At 34.6% G+C, this 16128-nt stretch overlaps 1 protein-coding gene across 1 annotated transcript in view; it reads right to left on the reverse strand.

Moving 5' to 3' along the window:
- Window positions 1-795: 795 nt before the first annotated feature.
- CCDC171 (coiled-coil domain containing 171) overlaps window positions 796-16128 on the reverse strand; it is a 168659-nt gene continuing 153326 nt past the window's right edge. The window contains exon 16 of the mRNA XM_008582311.1: window positions 796-939. Within this exon, the coding sequence (XP_008580533.1) occupies window positions 796-939 (144 nt within the window). The remainder of the gene's footprint in view (window positions 940-16128) is intronic.

A 16128-nucleotide genomic window follows, 5' to 3' on the forward strand; every position in this document is an offset into this window, starting at 1 on the left:
TCAGGCTTCCTATAATTTACATAATGTTGATAAATTTTTCTAATGAAGGTATTTGGCATTAAAAGGAGAATAAAGCACATATTGAATTTGTTTTGTCCAATTAAAAACAAACGTTTTAAGAAAAAAATGATCACAATAATATAATAGTGCATAAAATAGAAGGATACATACAGCATTTGAAAATGAATGTTTCTGAAAATATATTTCTTTATTAACTTTATTTTAAAGTTATTTGAGGTTTTATGATTTGGTATTTTGAGTTTCATAAATTGAATGACCCAGTTTGCACATCTTACAATGTTCATTAGAAGTAAACATTAAAAGGTAAAATACTCTTCTAGTTTTGCTGAAATTAAATTATCCCACATAAGAAATGTTGGATATATTTTGGGATTAATGTTAAAAACTTTCAGGTACCTCTCTTGATAATTTTATCTAAAGTGATTTATTTTAAAACAACAAGAGCAACAAACTGAGACTAGTTTAAAGATAGAAACAGCCTGGTGTCTTATTGTCCTCAGCTGATAGGAAAGTAATTCTTTTAATACCGTACTTTGCCATGAAACACATATTTTCCTTCATAAAAATACTTTTCTGGATTAGTTTAATAGGCTAGTTCTAGGCTTTAAACAAAAAAAGACAATTTTTTGTGAAATGTACTATTACGTGATAGAAGAAAAATGATGAAAAATGTATTTGTATCTCCCTTAAATTATTCACAATACTTTGCGGCTTTCATTCTCTCCAGTTAGTACAATTTATTTTTCTATATGTCTCAGAAGCAAACAATGTTATTTAGACTCTAACCTGGCATGCTACAACCTCTGGCCCGCCCTTGAGCCCCTCCATTGCAAAGGTCTCCAGGTGCAATTTGGGTAGCTGCAGGGTGAAGTCATTCCTACTTGCCGCAGTCCGTGACAACGAGATCTGATCTCTGACCTAAAGGGAAAAAAACAGCATCAATGGTAATTCCCCTTCAGACACATTAACTGGGATGAACTGGGTCCCCTTGAGCCCACTGAGTGGACTTGCATTGATCGCTGGACCTGAAATCCATGAATAAATTTAGGACTAATTGATTTTTCGTTGCAAATAAATCTCTAATTCAGAGTGCTGGGGGAGAATGTTAAGAAGAAAAAGCATCCTCCTGCTTAAAATGAGGGAGGGGAAGAAGAGTCACTGGAGCTCTTCTGATCAAGAGGTTTTGAATTATTTTTTCACTGTTCCACCCTCAAAAGAAAAGAGAAAGAAAAAAAACACTCACAAAATCAAAAACAAATAGCAGTCTAATGATTATTATTGCTTTCTTAATGACATGTTTAATTTAACTGATATTAACTGATATATATTAGACAAGATAGTTATTAGGAACTAGTCTTTGAAAAGAAAACTTCAATAATATGTACCTGGAATAACAACAAATACACTCAACACAAAAGGATACTTAAAAATATACAAGGAAGAGGTTTGGCCTTTCCACTCTTCTGAAATTGCAGGAGTTTATTAAATTTGAGTCTTTAATAACTAAATACACATAAACCAAGTTGGTCACACAACTTCAAAATAATATAAATGAGATAAAATCAGTAGTATTTGTACTATATTTTAAGTATTCGGAAAGGTAACAATACAAACACATCAAGGATACAGGAGAAACACCAATTCTCCAGCCAGTATGGAAACATATGCAGTTGATATCCCACTGCCACCTTCTGGACAAATGAGAAAATATTCCCTATATAATGTAAATATATAAAAGGAAATGCTCAGAAACAGGTATTTTGGTTTTTAATTTCCAAACTTAGTAAAAGCCTCAAGAATTCCACAGTTCAGTTTGCATTTAAGTTCAGTAAGCTCTAATTTTTAACCATATAGTTTAATAATAGGAGTTTTCATATATAGGCATATTTTCTAACTTCCCTTATGTTTGAATATGTTTTAAAAGTTTATCTCTTTGCTATCATATATTTCATACATATTATATAATTAGCTTAAAGCTGCAGGGAAAAAGAGTTTTATAAGGTAGCAAAGGTCAAGGATGGGGATAACTATAAAAATAACATTAATTGTCCAAATAAATATATTTATAGCTCTAATTTTATCTGAGCACTTTCAAATGTATCTTGGCAAAAATATCACATAGAAAACTTCACTTTTCTATTCTATTTGGGCAGACTGTAAAACTGCTTGAATTATTTTTTATTATATGAATGAATTACATAAGAAATACACACATTTCATAAAACTATCATACTCTATAGGGTTTCCTTAAACCAGCAAACACACACAAACACCTGATGACATCTTTAATTTTTCATGCTAATCTAAGGGTATAAAAATCCTTGTATTTTCCAAGTTGATCTGAGGACCTTTTTCAACAAGTGAATGTCAAAGTGTATGCTGTAAAACAGACACTATGATGCAATTGTTATGATGGTGTGAGTACTATATGCATGCTGGAGTCCCAATTCAAAACGTAAATTTATCTGAAGCAACCATTTTACAGAGTCTTCAGTCAGGATGAGAATGCTATTAAACTGGTTTAGCAAAATGAAATAAATTATATTTTACAAATATATTTGCTTTAGGCTTTATATTTTTATGTATGGATACCTTTTCTGCTTTTTTTGTCACCAATGTACACTCAGATAAAAGAAAACATTAATGTGGATTAAGGTACTAAGAATTTATCAACATCAAACCACTAGTGTTTTCCCTTCTACCCTTCTGAACCATAGTCAATAGATCTAAATATTTTACTGCACCCTGGCCAATTCATTGTTTGATGTTTAAAAACTCACCCAGAATCAAAGAAAATTTATTAAATTTGAGCCCCCAAATGAGATACTATTAGCTTTGAAAGTCAAGTTTAACTGCGATATTGATGATTCTCTTTTTTCTGTGACAAAATTCACTAGGGAAATCCTGAATGTCAAAGTACAAAAGCAGATTGCTAATATGGGCAAAGAGAGGGGAAAAACCATAAGCAATATAGGTATAATCCACAACACAGTTCAAGCACTGGAGATCCTTTAACCTGATTAATATCAGACACCATAATTCATCTATGAAGTTTTGCGTAGAGTGAACAGTAACCAGCCATATTTTACATTCTTTAAATAAACTTTATGAGCAATATTAAGTTGGGATATTTCACATTTAAAACTAATTTATTGTCATTTTAATATTTTCACTACAACATTATTTAATTTGCCAAATTAAATAATTCTTTATATTAGATGGAAAAAAACCTTCAAAATGCAACTGTTTTTGCTACACCTAATGATGGACATCATAATTAGAACATTATTTGAATAATATGCATGTGTTAATATTTTCATTTAATTATAAATTATCTGTTGAATGCTGACATTGACATTAGGAGACACTGATCCATGATATATAATAGATGCAATATCACAAATATTTCCACTAAAATTTTAAGAGTTTTTTCCTCCTTTACATTAAACTGAAACTTTGAGAGTAGGCTTCTAAAGTGTTCTTCAAATATTTCTAAGAAAAGTTTTTAGAAGAGTCGTGAAAAAGAATTGTCTAGGAATTCTCTCGTTCTGATGGGTAAAGGGAGTGAAAGCATCATATCAAAAGAATATAAAACAATGAACTAGAAAACAAGCAAAAGTATAACAGTGCAGCCAAGGAGCAGAAAGGAAAGATGACAAGGAAAAGAAAAAATAAGGGGTGAAAGGAAGAGATTGTTCAGAAAGAATGTAGTACACAAGTCTGAATTTCAGGGTGTGAACAAGGATAAACAGGGAAGAGATTCACAGAGCAGTGAGAAAGGACTCTCGCCTTGTTGCATTAAATGTGTTCATGGGGGAAAAAAAAAGCAGAACAGGCAGGCTGAGAACAAAGTAACTAAAACATTTTTTTTTAAAGATGTAATGTGGAATTTCTTTAGGAAATACTGCCCATTGAATACAAAATAATTCTTGTCAGGAATGAGAATCTAAAGCAAATTTCTTACTGTCAAAAAATTTTTGAAGTAATATTAGAATGATGAAATTATTTTTTTCTAAAAGGAAAAGTAGTTTCACCTTTTAAAGTACAGATTTTAGTGTGAATTAGGATCTAAAAAACTATCAGTCTCCTGTCCATAGATTAAATTATAATTACAAGTCATAATTAATTTTAAATTATAATTTCAAAAGTCAGGGCCTGGCCAGTTAGCTCACTTGGGAGAGCATGGTGCTGATAACACCAAGGACAAGGGTTTGGATTCCTGATCCCCGCACTGGCCAGTCACTCACACTCACTCACTCTTACATAGACACACACACACGTCAGTCTTTAATTCTGTTTACACACACCATTAGTCATCCTATAATTAAGATTCTATGCCCTTTTCATTCTTATTTATTTACAGATGTCAGTAATAAAAACACATATACATTTTTCTACTTCGATATACCTAACAGCTCATTTTAACATAAAAAGAATTTTTTCATAGAATTTCACAATATAAATCTTGATTGTCAAACTTTAAATATTTTATAATTCTATAAAACTGTACAATTTCATAATTTTTAAACAAAGGAAAAAAACCTACATTATTTCCATTCTAAAAGTTTTAGTCTTAGAACAGTTTACTTTCTCCCTTTCTTATTATATACTTTCAGAAAGCAGATATTCCTAATAGATATGTCATAAGAAATAAGAGAAACGTGTAGAGATACATACATGAAACTTTCTAAAGAGTCAAAATATGAAATATATTTGCTTCAAGATAAATATATCTTTAAAAACATTTTATTATAACAATCCAGTTCTAGCTTTAAGTAATTCATAAGATCCATGCTGGGCTGTCCAGTTAGCTCCGTTGGTTAGAGTGTGGCCCTGTAACACCAAGGTCAAGGGTTTGGATCCCCACACCAGCCAGCTGCCATAATAATAATAATAATAATAATAATAATAATAATAATAATAATAATAATAATAATAATATCCATGCTGTACTATTCCTATTTCTCTGGTTAGCCTTTATTCACAAGCCACCAATCTGTTTTCTAATTTTCTATGCTCTTACTATAAAACAAAAAGCTACTTCTGACAGACATACCAACTGTACAATTAAATTAGTCATTTTTAGAAAAATTGCTCAACTCTCAAAATGTGAACCTCCATCTTTTATCATGCACAGCTATAAATCCCTCTGGACTCAATGCTCCAATTTAAAACAAAACAAAACAAACAAAAACAACTAATGAAATGAGTTACTAGCTGTGTTTTTACCAATAGGATACCAAGCCAGAAGTCAGGGTGTACATAAAAACTGTGATAGACTTAAAAACACATGTAAGAAGATATATACATTGACTGAATTCCAAATGCCTGGGAAAAGCAACTGATATCAGGACTTTATATCACACCCTTAATCTGCCTAAAATTTTATGTACTCCAATCTATTATGGCCTCCAATGCTTCAAAATAAATCTTTTTACCAGAGGCTTTCCAATATAAATACAGACCTCCACAATATGTCCTATCACCCCCATTCTCATCATCCTGTGTTTGTGCTGTACTTTGCCTTGATTTTCCTGCCTTCCTTTGTCCTACTCCCTCCCACTTCCACTGAATCCTTACTGCTTTCCCTTCTCCTTTTTATTGTATTTTTCATTCTATGCACTAAAGCAGCCTACGTACTATTTTTCAACCTATACACTGGACAGCAGTGTGAAGTGAGCACACTACAGTCTGAGAACCAATCTAGCCCACGACCTCTTACAAAGTTTTATTGGAACACAACCACACCCATTCATTTACCCATCGTCTGTGGCTGCTTGACAGTTGAGACCGAGACAAGATGGTCCACAAAGCCTAAAATATTTACTATCTGGCTCTTTACAGAAAAAGTTGACTGTCCCCTGCCCTAGAAGTATAGAAGGAAAGACTATTTTTCATCACCTACAAAGTTTTTTTAAATGCCTACCTCTCAGCAGAGAATGTGCAATTTCTAATGAGTCAACATTACATCACCAATACAGGGGCCATCTCAAAGACACTTTCTGGCTCCATTTTTCAAGTGTTTTATGATATAAATGTACCATCTACTGATATATTTCCAAGTTTGACATAGTCTAGTACACAACTTGACTGGGTCAAACTTTCCTGACCACAACTAACTTTCCTCATCACAACTACTGATCACCCATTCTAATAACGAATCAACAGACAATTTGTCTAAACAATTAAAATATGCATGCTGGAAAGCCTTCTCTAAATACAAGGGACCTTCAAAAATTCATGGGAAGATTTCTATTATCTTTTAATTTCATTTTTCCACAAACTTTCTGAGTACCTTTGTACAAAGAGAAGATAACCAGCCAGAGTTAACTATGTAAATCTGTAATAACACTAGTGGCAAGAAAAACACTATGCATACAGAGGCTCTTAGTATGTGATCAGATAAGAATACCATTCCAAACTCATGAATTCTACAATGTAGAAGAAAGAAAAATAATAAAACATATTTAGACAGTGCCAAGACTCTGATGTGTGCCCAGGGATGCAAGGAGGGATCAGTGTGTTAATGCAATGGAAACGATATTCAGGAATTGAATAGTTGCATCTAAATGGATATTTCTCTCCTTCTTTTACCTTTTCCTTAACTATTTAATTAATGAAATAAATTGACAGAAAACAGTACTATTTCTATTAGTAATAATAACACTTGTACTTCCAAAAGTATTTCATACTTTTCAAATTACTCTCCACACTACCTTACTTGATTCTGCTACCTACCTTGTGAAATAACTATCGCCATCCCTCCTATGAAGATACTGAGTCCAGTGCTCTTAGCACCAAATAATAATGCTTCTTGATATCTATATATGAACAGTTAATAGTTGAAGAAATTAATTAAGGTTTTGGTTCTTCTTCCATTTCCCTACCTAAAAAAAATAAAATAAAATATTTCCCACTTTTCTTTGTCTCTTGTCTGGGAATCTTAGCAAAAAAAAAAAAGTTTATTTTTCATTAAAGAAGTTTTGTGATAAGCAACGGAGAATACCAAACATTCTTATTTTCTTCAGTAGTTTCCTTGCACCTGTGGAATTCTCATTTACTCATATCCTCTCTCTCTCCCCACCTCCCTCTCTCTCTCTCTCTCACACACACACACACACACACACACACACACACACACACACACACACACACACACACACAGACAATTATTACATTGAGACAAGTTACCTATGTAGCAATCATCCTTATACAAGGGCCACTATCTCATGAGGAAGACCCCCACCACGATGTCCCAGGATACATGTAACAGTTCCCCTGTGCTCCACACCTACTGGAAGGAGACCTTGGCACTCCCTCAGCAGAAGCAGGCACTCTGGTGGCACTGCAGAAAGCACAGAAACTCATAATTTGAAAAGTGGGAGGTAAGCAGTAGCATTCTTTTGCTGGCAGGTTAGTTAACTTAACCTACAACTCTGGAGCAGAGCCAGAACTCTCCAATGACTGCCAGCTGCTATCACCAGAAAAGAGGGCAAAATCCACCACCACAACCACACCACACATTATTGTTACATCCCAATAATGGAACTAAAAAACTGATCTCTTGGATCAAACTATCAAGCTAGCTACATCCCCATTAAAGATCTGAAAAACTGACCACTCAAATCAAATTATCGAGCTATAAAATAGGGTGATTGAATCATGAACATCTTATAAAGGCACTGGACAGCATGATAAATCTGTGGTGTAGGCTGTGTGCCACAGAATGCACCCCACAAACAGATTACCATGACCTTGAGCTATTTAAACAAACACAAAAATAGATAAATGTATTTATCTATTTGAAGATAGATAAATGTATTTACAAATTGTTACAGTCCTCCACACAGAAATACTTTCTTTCCTAGGGTAAATTATGGCAAAGGACAAAAACAGGCGGACACTGAAATTAATTATTTAGATGTATTTAAGTTAAAAACTGTTAAGCACATGTACATGATGTTCTCTAGTGTCTTATCTTTAGTTTTGTCAAGGTTTTTAAATCCCTCTTGAGCTAGCTAAAATCCCACTTTTAGCTTGGCTAGGTCAGAATGACACTGAACAATATGAATGATGACACACAAGACAGCTATATGGACAAAGTTGTCATCAGCAAGCCAGCTGTGTTAACACCTGCATGTCCTGCATAGCTGATCTTCAGGAACCAGGATGAAGACACTGAGAATGGAGAGGAATTCAAAGATCAGAAATAACACAGAGTCACTGGTGAGCCACTAAAAATTGGGTAGAGGCATAAATTAATGTTTCAACTTTTAAAATAGTTTCATATATTAAAAATTATTCTGTGGTTTTTGTACTTCTTATAAATGTACTGAAAACTAAAAATCAAAGATAACGATGTATTATTACCTATTCTGGTTAACCATTTTAAGATAAGATTATAAAATCATATTTAAAGATTTGACTATACAATGTCTTCCACCTGTCATATCCTGTTTGACCCTACTCTATTCCACAGTCTACTCTAAAAATGGAAGTAATCATCCTTCTGTTTCATAGGAGTCAAACCAGTCATTACCTGTAAATTCATTATTAGCATAACTCTCTTTCCTAGAGATATTCTTACAATTAAATTTGGCTTTCTCCTCTAGCTCTCGATTAGGCAAAATAAATACAGATGCTATTTTTAGCAATCAAATAAAGAAATCAGGTGACAATATCAGAAGACTTCCACTAGAATCTAGAGATGGCTTTAGTTATTCTTAGAGACTATATGATGAGAAGGTTTGACTCATTCAACAAACTTCCATTAAGTGCCTATCGGATACCAGGGCACAGTGATAGATGCTGAGGACATAAAAATTAAGGAGACAGAATTCCATCACTCAAGGACTTGAAACACTAGTGGCAAAATTAACCTCTCAAAATGCATTTTGTAGCCTCCTATTTATCTATAATGTCTTGTTTCTCCTATCAATTCCTATACCACCTACTTTCTTTGCCAGACAGTATTATGTTAATCAATCTCAAACTTTTATCTTTGAGGGCTTTTCCCTTGAGGTTCACACTAACACATCCTGCTGATTATTCTATATTACTTTAAACTTGGTATTTCCAAAATAAAACTCATCATTGCCTCCCTTCTTCTCCCTACCAAAAAAAAAAAGCCTGCTTTTTGTATTCCCAGCATCGGTTAATGGCACAACGTGCCCCTCATGGGAATCACACTCCTCTCCCTCCTTCTCATCCCCATATGCCATTAAACTGAATGAGTTCCATATTCTTTCCTCTGACACAACCTACCATCACTATCCTGGTTTAAACCTGTATTAGCCCTAATCTAGACTAATGCTAAAGCCTCCTAGTAGAGATCTCTATTCAAAGACTTGTGGCTCTAAAAATCACCTTCATTACTCACTACATTCAATCTGCAAAATCTGCTCTCCAGAGCTCAAATTCAGTAAGAAAATCTGAGCATATCAGTTCCTAGCTTAAACTCTAGTTTAATCCCCAATACCTCTATGATAAGACCTATGTTTCTCAGCATGCCAAAAAAACGTTCTTCCATAACTTAGCTTCTACCTGCCTCATCAAGCCTCACCTCCAGCACTCTCCTCACACTCAGTGTTGAACTGAGAGGGTCTGGCTATTAATTTTTCCATGAAGTGGCTCATGCTACTCTCTCTGCTAGCCTTTCCCACCTTTCCTCTCATCTCCAGGGATTAATTTTCTTCTGAGAAATTTCCCATGCAAATTTTGGGTTTTCTAAGTATGCCCCACAGATGAATAACTTTATCTATATGGATGTGGAAATGCATATTATGGATGCACATTTACCATCATATACTGAAATTTATCTGTCTCTCTTTGTTGAGGGAAGGGATTATGATATATAGAAGGGACTGTGATGTGTGTGTTTTGTTTTGTTTTGTTTTGTTTTGTTTCCCCAGAGGCTAGTACAGTTCCTGGCACATTACATGCACTTAAAAAAAAAAAAAATTTGTAAAATTAAACTATTAATTTGTTTCATAATGGGAGTCGAGGTTTTAAGTAACTTTAATGAAGAATCAAGTCCAAAAAGATGTCAGCAAAAACTTCTCTGACTTCCTAATTGTTGTTCCAATGTCATTTCAGCCTGATAAATTTAAAGCATTTATAGATACCCGTCTTATGGAGTTTTTAAAGTTTCTGGATTGTGACCACCTGTTTTATCTTACAGATGATTTACTGAAAAAGCACATAACACTTCTCAATGAATATTCATTGGTGCCTTTAAAGTTTATAGCACACTATTATCATATAAAGGGAACACTTTAGTTATCCTTCTAACCTTGTAGGAACAAAGCAATCTCTAAAAGCTTCAAGAATCCAGTCATTTTGCTAATTCAACAACAAAATATTCTTTACAAAAATATTCTTAGATTATTTTTTACATTCCAATTTTACCTAAATTTTCTTACTTTCATTTTCAGCTGTAGTAAACAGACATCTCTCTGTTATGTACCTGGTTACTACCTAATAATTAGTTACTTAATTTTATCATACATAATACTAAATAATCCAGATATTAGCCTATCCATCCAGGCATTATCTTATTCTGAAAATTATTATAACATAGTTATTCTACTTTTCCTTTTTTCCACACAATAGAAATACTTAAGCATGTCTGGAGAGGCTCTTAATTAAAAAAAAAAAAAATTCCTGTACATTCAGTAATATTGGAAGCCTGCTGGTAAAGCTATTAAGAAAATAAAGGATATGGTTTAAAGAGTTAATTTTGGTAAAAAAAAAAAAAAAAAAAAAAAAAAAAAAAAAAAAAAAAAAAAAAAAAAAAAAAAAAAATGACAGAATAAAGAACTCAAAAAGCCAGTCTCTCCAAAAAGTAGCAAATAAACTGGCAAAAATTGTCAGAATCAACTTTTTTTAGACCTCTGGAATCTAAATGAAAGTTTACAGTAAACAGGCAAAGCTTAATCAAGGGGAAAAAAAACAACCTGAATCTCAGTATTTAAGGAAATATGTCAAAACACTAGTTGACCGCTACATTAACAGAAGTTAACAGGGACCTCGGTGGCCACACAAGATGAAGAATATAGATGTCATAAAAATTACTTCAGAAAAGTTACTAAATAAGCAAAACAACTAAAATAAGTAGCAGCAACCCTAGGGATGGGGAAGACAACAATTTCCAGAGTAGCTGCATCATAATATTCAAATATCCACTTTTCAATAAAAACTTATGTATGCCCCCTTAAAAGAAAGTATGCCCACACACAAGAAAAATAGAAATTAATAAGAATCGTCCCTGAGGAAGCCTAGATATTGAACTTATCACACAATGACTTTAAATCAAATATTTTAAAAATGCTTAAAAAGTTTTTTTTTTTTAAATATATATATATGTACACACACACACACACACACACATCCAAAGAATCAAAGGAAACCATGAAAACAACGTCTTCCAAAACAGAAAATATAAATAGATAGAAAGTATAAAAAGCAACCAATAGAAATTTTAAAGTTGATGTATTCAAAGTTCTGGGGCGGGGGGGGGGAATCTGTCAACCAAGAGTTCTATATATATCAGCAACATGATACAATAGGAAACCCTGAACTCTCCCCCCTACCCCTGCTGACATACACTGATTCAACAGCAACATACAAATCAATTCTTATTATGGAAATTGCAGATATTAGTTGAGAGGCTCCTGCACCACACAGAAAACAGCAAAACTGAAGACACCCTCTTGCCAATATCCCCATACCAGCACAGCACCATATGATCAGGAGGTGCTGTGAATTTAATATCCCCACAAACTCTCTGAAGCTTAATCTCAACTATAACTGTCAAGGATGGAAAGTCCTGTTATGGTAATTGAAAGGTGGGGCTTTGAAGAGGTGACTGGATTATGAAGGCTGTACCCTCATGAATAGATTGATTCATTTTTGGAAAAATGGGAGTGCTTCTGACAGCTTTTAAAGAGAGTGAATGAGGGCATTACTCTCTCCCTGCTCTGCCATTCTTGCCATGTTGATAACCTACACAGCTGAAGTCAACACCAACAAAGGCCCTCACCAGATGTGTTTCCTGGGCTTTGGACTTCCCAGTCTCCAAAACTATAAGCAATAAATTTTGTTTTCTTATAAATTATCCAGTTTCAGGCATTTTGATTATAAGCAACAGAAATGGACTAATATAGGAGGGAACCCCCAGCTCCCAGATTCTTCCTAAGGAGGGAAAGAGTTGGACCTGTGCATCCAATGTCTCAACATTTCTGAGTGCTACCCAAGAAACTGGCTTTTGTCTCACCTGTGTTCGAGCACTAACATGACTTAACATATGCTAGACCCCTGGGGGCCACAGAGAACAAAGGCAGTGATTTTTAACTATAGCATAAATATACATAACACCTTTCTCCCAAGCTCAGCACAGACAGAATGGGAAAAAAAGTAAAACCCAGCTCTCAGCCTCCACCTCAGGAAGGAAAAAATTGGACCAACATCCAACATTCCAATTTTGGGGGGTATTACCAGAGGGGACTGCCTTTTGTCTTGCCTGTCTTGGAGCACTGCTGGGGCCCAGGACACTCCAGAACCCTGGAGCCTTTAAGAACAAAGATGGTGGTTTCAACTAGCATGAAGGTTTGAGAGGGCCACAGAAGCTCTGACTGGGTTGACTGGTGAAGTTCTTCTCATGTACAAGGCCAATACTCGAAGAATGGGAGAGATTAAGGTTTCTTTTTTTCCTAATGCATAGATACCTACACAGAAAGTCAAGGAAAATAAAGAAACAAAGAAACATAATGCAAAAAGGAAACAAGATAAAACTCCAGAAACCAACCCTAATGAAATGGAAATACATTAATTACCTAAGAGAGAATTCAAAATACTCAACAAGCTCGGGAGAATAATGTACAAAGCAAGTGAGAAATTCAACAAGATAGATAATTTTTTTAAAAATCAAACAGAAATCTTGGAGCATAAGAATATAATAACCAAACTAAAAATTCATGGGACAGGTTTAACAGCAGACTAGAATAAGCAGAAGAAAAGAAACCAGTAAACTCAAAGTAGGTCATCTGAAATTATTGAGACAAAGTGGGAAAAAAAGAAGAAAAAAGAAGAAAGACAGCTTACGGAACTTATGGGGCATTATCAAGCAGACCAATATACACATTATGGTAGTCAGAGAAGGAGAAAACAAAGAAAAAGAACCAGAAAGCTTATTCAAAGAAATAATGGCTGTTAACTTCCCAAATCTGGGAAGAAAATGCACATCTAGATCCAAGAATTCCAGTGAACCCCAAATAAGATAAAATCAAAGAAATCCAGACTGAAAGACATTTTAATCAAATTGTCAAAAGTCAAAGACAAACAGAGAATTATGAAAGCAGTAATAGAAAACTGACTCATCACAAACAACAAAACCTCTGTTAGACTACCAGTAGATTTTGTCAGATGAAAGGGAGTGAAATAATATATTCGAAGTGCTGAAAGAAAAAATACCAACCAAAAACACTACACCTGGAAAAACTGTCCTTCAAAAATAAAGGAGACAAAAAGACTTCCCTTACAACAAAAGCTGAGGGAGTTCATCATCACTAGACTTGCCTTATAAGAAGTGCTAAAGTGAGTTGTTGTTGTTGTTTTCGTGACCGGTAAGGGGATCGTAACTCTTGGCTTGGTGTCGCCCACACCACACTCAGCCAGTGAGCGCACCGGCCATCCCTATATAGGATCCGAACCCGCAGCCTCGGCACTCCCAGCACCACTGCGCTCCCAGCGCCGCACTCTCTCGAGTGAGCCACAGGGTCGGCCCTAAAGTGAGTTCTTAAAGTAAACACAAACAAAAAAGCATAAGAAACACAATAGCATAAGAGAGTATAAAACTCATTGATAAAGGTAAATACATAGAGAAATACAGAATACTGGTATTATTAGAGAAATACAGAATAATGGTGGGTAAATCGGTTCTAATTTTAATATAAAAGTTAAGATACAAAGTATTAAAACATAACGATAACTTTAAAAAGTATGTTAATAAACAATATAAATAGAAGTAAATTGTGACACCAATAACATAAAGTATGGGGGAGAACAGTAGTAAAAGAGTAGAGTTTGGGGCCGGCCCGGTGGCGCACTGGATAAGTGTGCCGCTTGGGAAACGCGGCGGCGCTCCCGCCCAAGGGTTTGGATCCCACATACAGACCGGTTCCCGCTCACTGGCTGAGCGAGGCGCGGGAGCAACACCGAGGGTTGCAATCCCGTTGCCGGTCCCCAGTCCGATATGGGGGCAACACTGAGGGTTGCGATCCATTGCCGGACACGGAAAAAGACAAAAAAAAAAAAAAAAGAGTAGAGTTTTTTATATGTGATTACAGTTAAGTCATTACAGCTTAAAACAGACTATTAAAACTATAAGATATTTTATGTAATCCCTGGTGTAACCAAAAATAAAACACTAATGTAAGTTACAAAAAAGAAAAAAATAAAGGAATCAAATATATCAATACAAAACAAAAACCCAACACACAAAAAAGAGAGCAAGGATAAAAGAAAAACAAACAAACTATGAGATAAACAGAAAACAATTTAAAAAGGGCAACAGTAAATCGTTCCCTATCAGTAATTACTTTCAATGTAAACGGAGTAAACTTCCCAATCAAAAAACAGAGTTGCTGAATGAATTAAAAAACAAGACCCAAATATACACTGTCCACAAGAGAGTCACTTAAGATTTAAGCACACACATAGGCTGAAAGTGAACGGAGGAAAAAAGATATTCCATGCAAATGATAACCAAAAGAGACCAGGAATGAATATACATATATCATATAAAATAGACTTTAAGTAAAAAACTGCTAGAAGAGACAAAGAAAGGCATCAGATAATGATACAAGGGTCCAGTCACCTAGAAGATATAGCAATTATGAACGTATATGCACCTAATATCACAATGTCTAAATATATTAAACAAACAGAACTGAAGGGAGAAACAGACAGTAATAAAATAATAGCAGGAGACATCAATAGAACAAATAGACAGAAAATCAACAAACAGCAAATATAAACAACAGTACAGACCAAATGAACCTAACAGGCATATGTAGAACATTCCATTGAACAGTGGCAAAATACACACTCTTCTCAAGTGCACACAGATTATTTTCCAGGATATATCACATATTAGGTCACAAAACAAATCTTAACAAATTTAAAAATGTTAAAATCATACCAAGTAGAAACAAACAAAATAGAGAAAAGAAAAACAATAGAAAGAATCAATAAAACTAATAGTTGATTATTTTAAAAGATATACAAAATTGGCAAACCTTTAGCTAGACTATGAATTTTGCAGTGGGCTAGTACAAACTCACAGGGAGAGGCAGGAAACACCAAGGCTAAAGACAGGAAACAGAGTTTATTGATATGCCGGCATTTGGCTCAACAGACTCTTGTCCAAAGGTTGAGCCCCAAATACAGTGGGGCTGTTATTTTTATATTATAGCATTTCCGGGTTTTTGTAACCAGGCAAGTGCGGTGATCTTATGATCTTATGTGGTTATGACTTTGTCTCAGGGTGGAAAAGTACAATGGGTGAGAAGCAGCTTGAAAAATTCTGTTTCAGCAGTGTGTATTAACCACAAGGTGGATGTGCAGCTGCAGCTGGGTCTGTATCTGGGTGGGGGTCTTGGTTACAGCATAGCATGGCACAGCATGGATGCCTAATGGCCACAGCCTGGCAGGACACAGCCGGGTAAGTACAAGTGCCTCATGAAAAACAGAAAGAAGTTAAAAAGCAATTGAAAGAGGATGAATTACAACTGTCACCACAGAAATAAAAAGGATCAGAAGAGACTACTATGCAACAGGAGACAATCATATGTCAACTCACTAGGTAACCTGGAAGAAATGGATAAATTCCAAGAAACATACAACGTACCAAGGCTGAATGATGAAAAAATACAAAGTCTTGAATAGACCTATAACTAGTAAAGAGATTAACTAAGTAATAATAAAAAACCTTCCAACAAAGAAAAGCCCAAGACAGATGGCTTTGCCATTAAATTCCACCAAACAATTAAAGAATTAATGTCAATCCTTTTCAAACTCTTCCCAAAATTTCAACAGGAAGAAACATTT

The sequence above is a fragment of the Galeopterus variegatus genome, unplaced genomic scaffold (genome assembly GCF_000696425.1).
Source record: "Galeopterus variegatus unplaced genomic scaffold, G_variegatus-3.0.2 Scaffold2563, whole genome shotgun sequence".
NCBI classification, from domain to species: domain Eukaryota; kingdom Metazoa; phylum Chordata; class Mammalia; order Dermoptera; family Cynocephalidae; genus Galeopterus; species Galeopterus variegatus.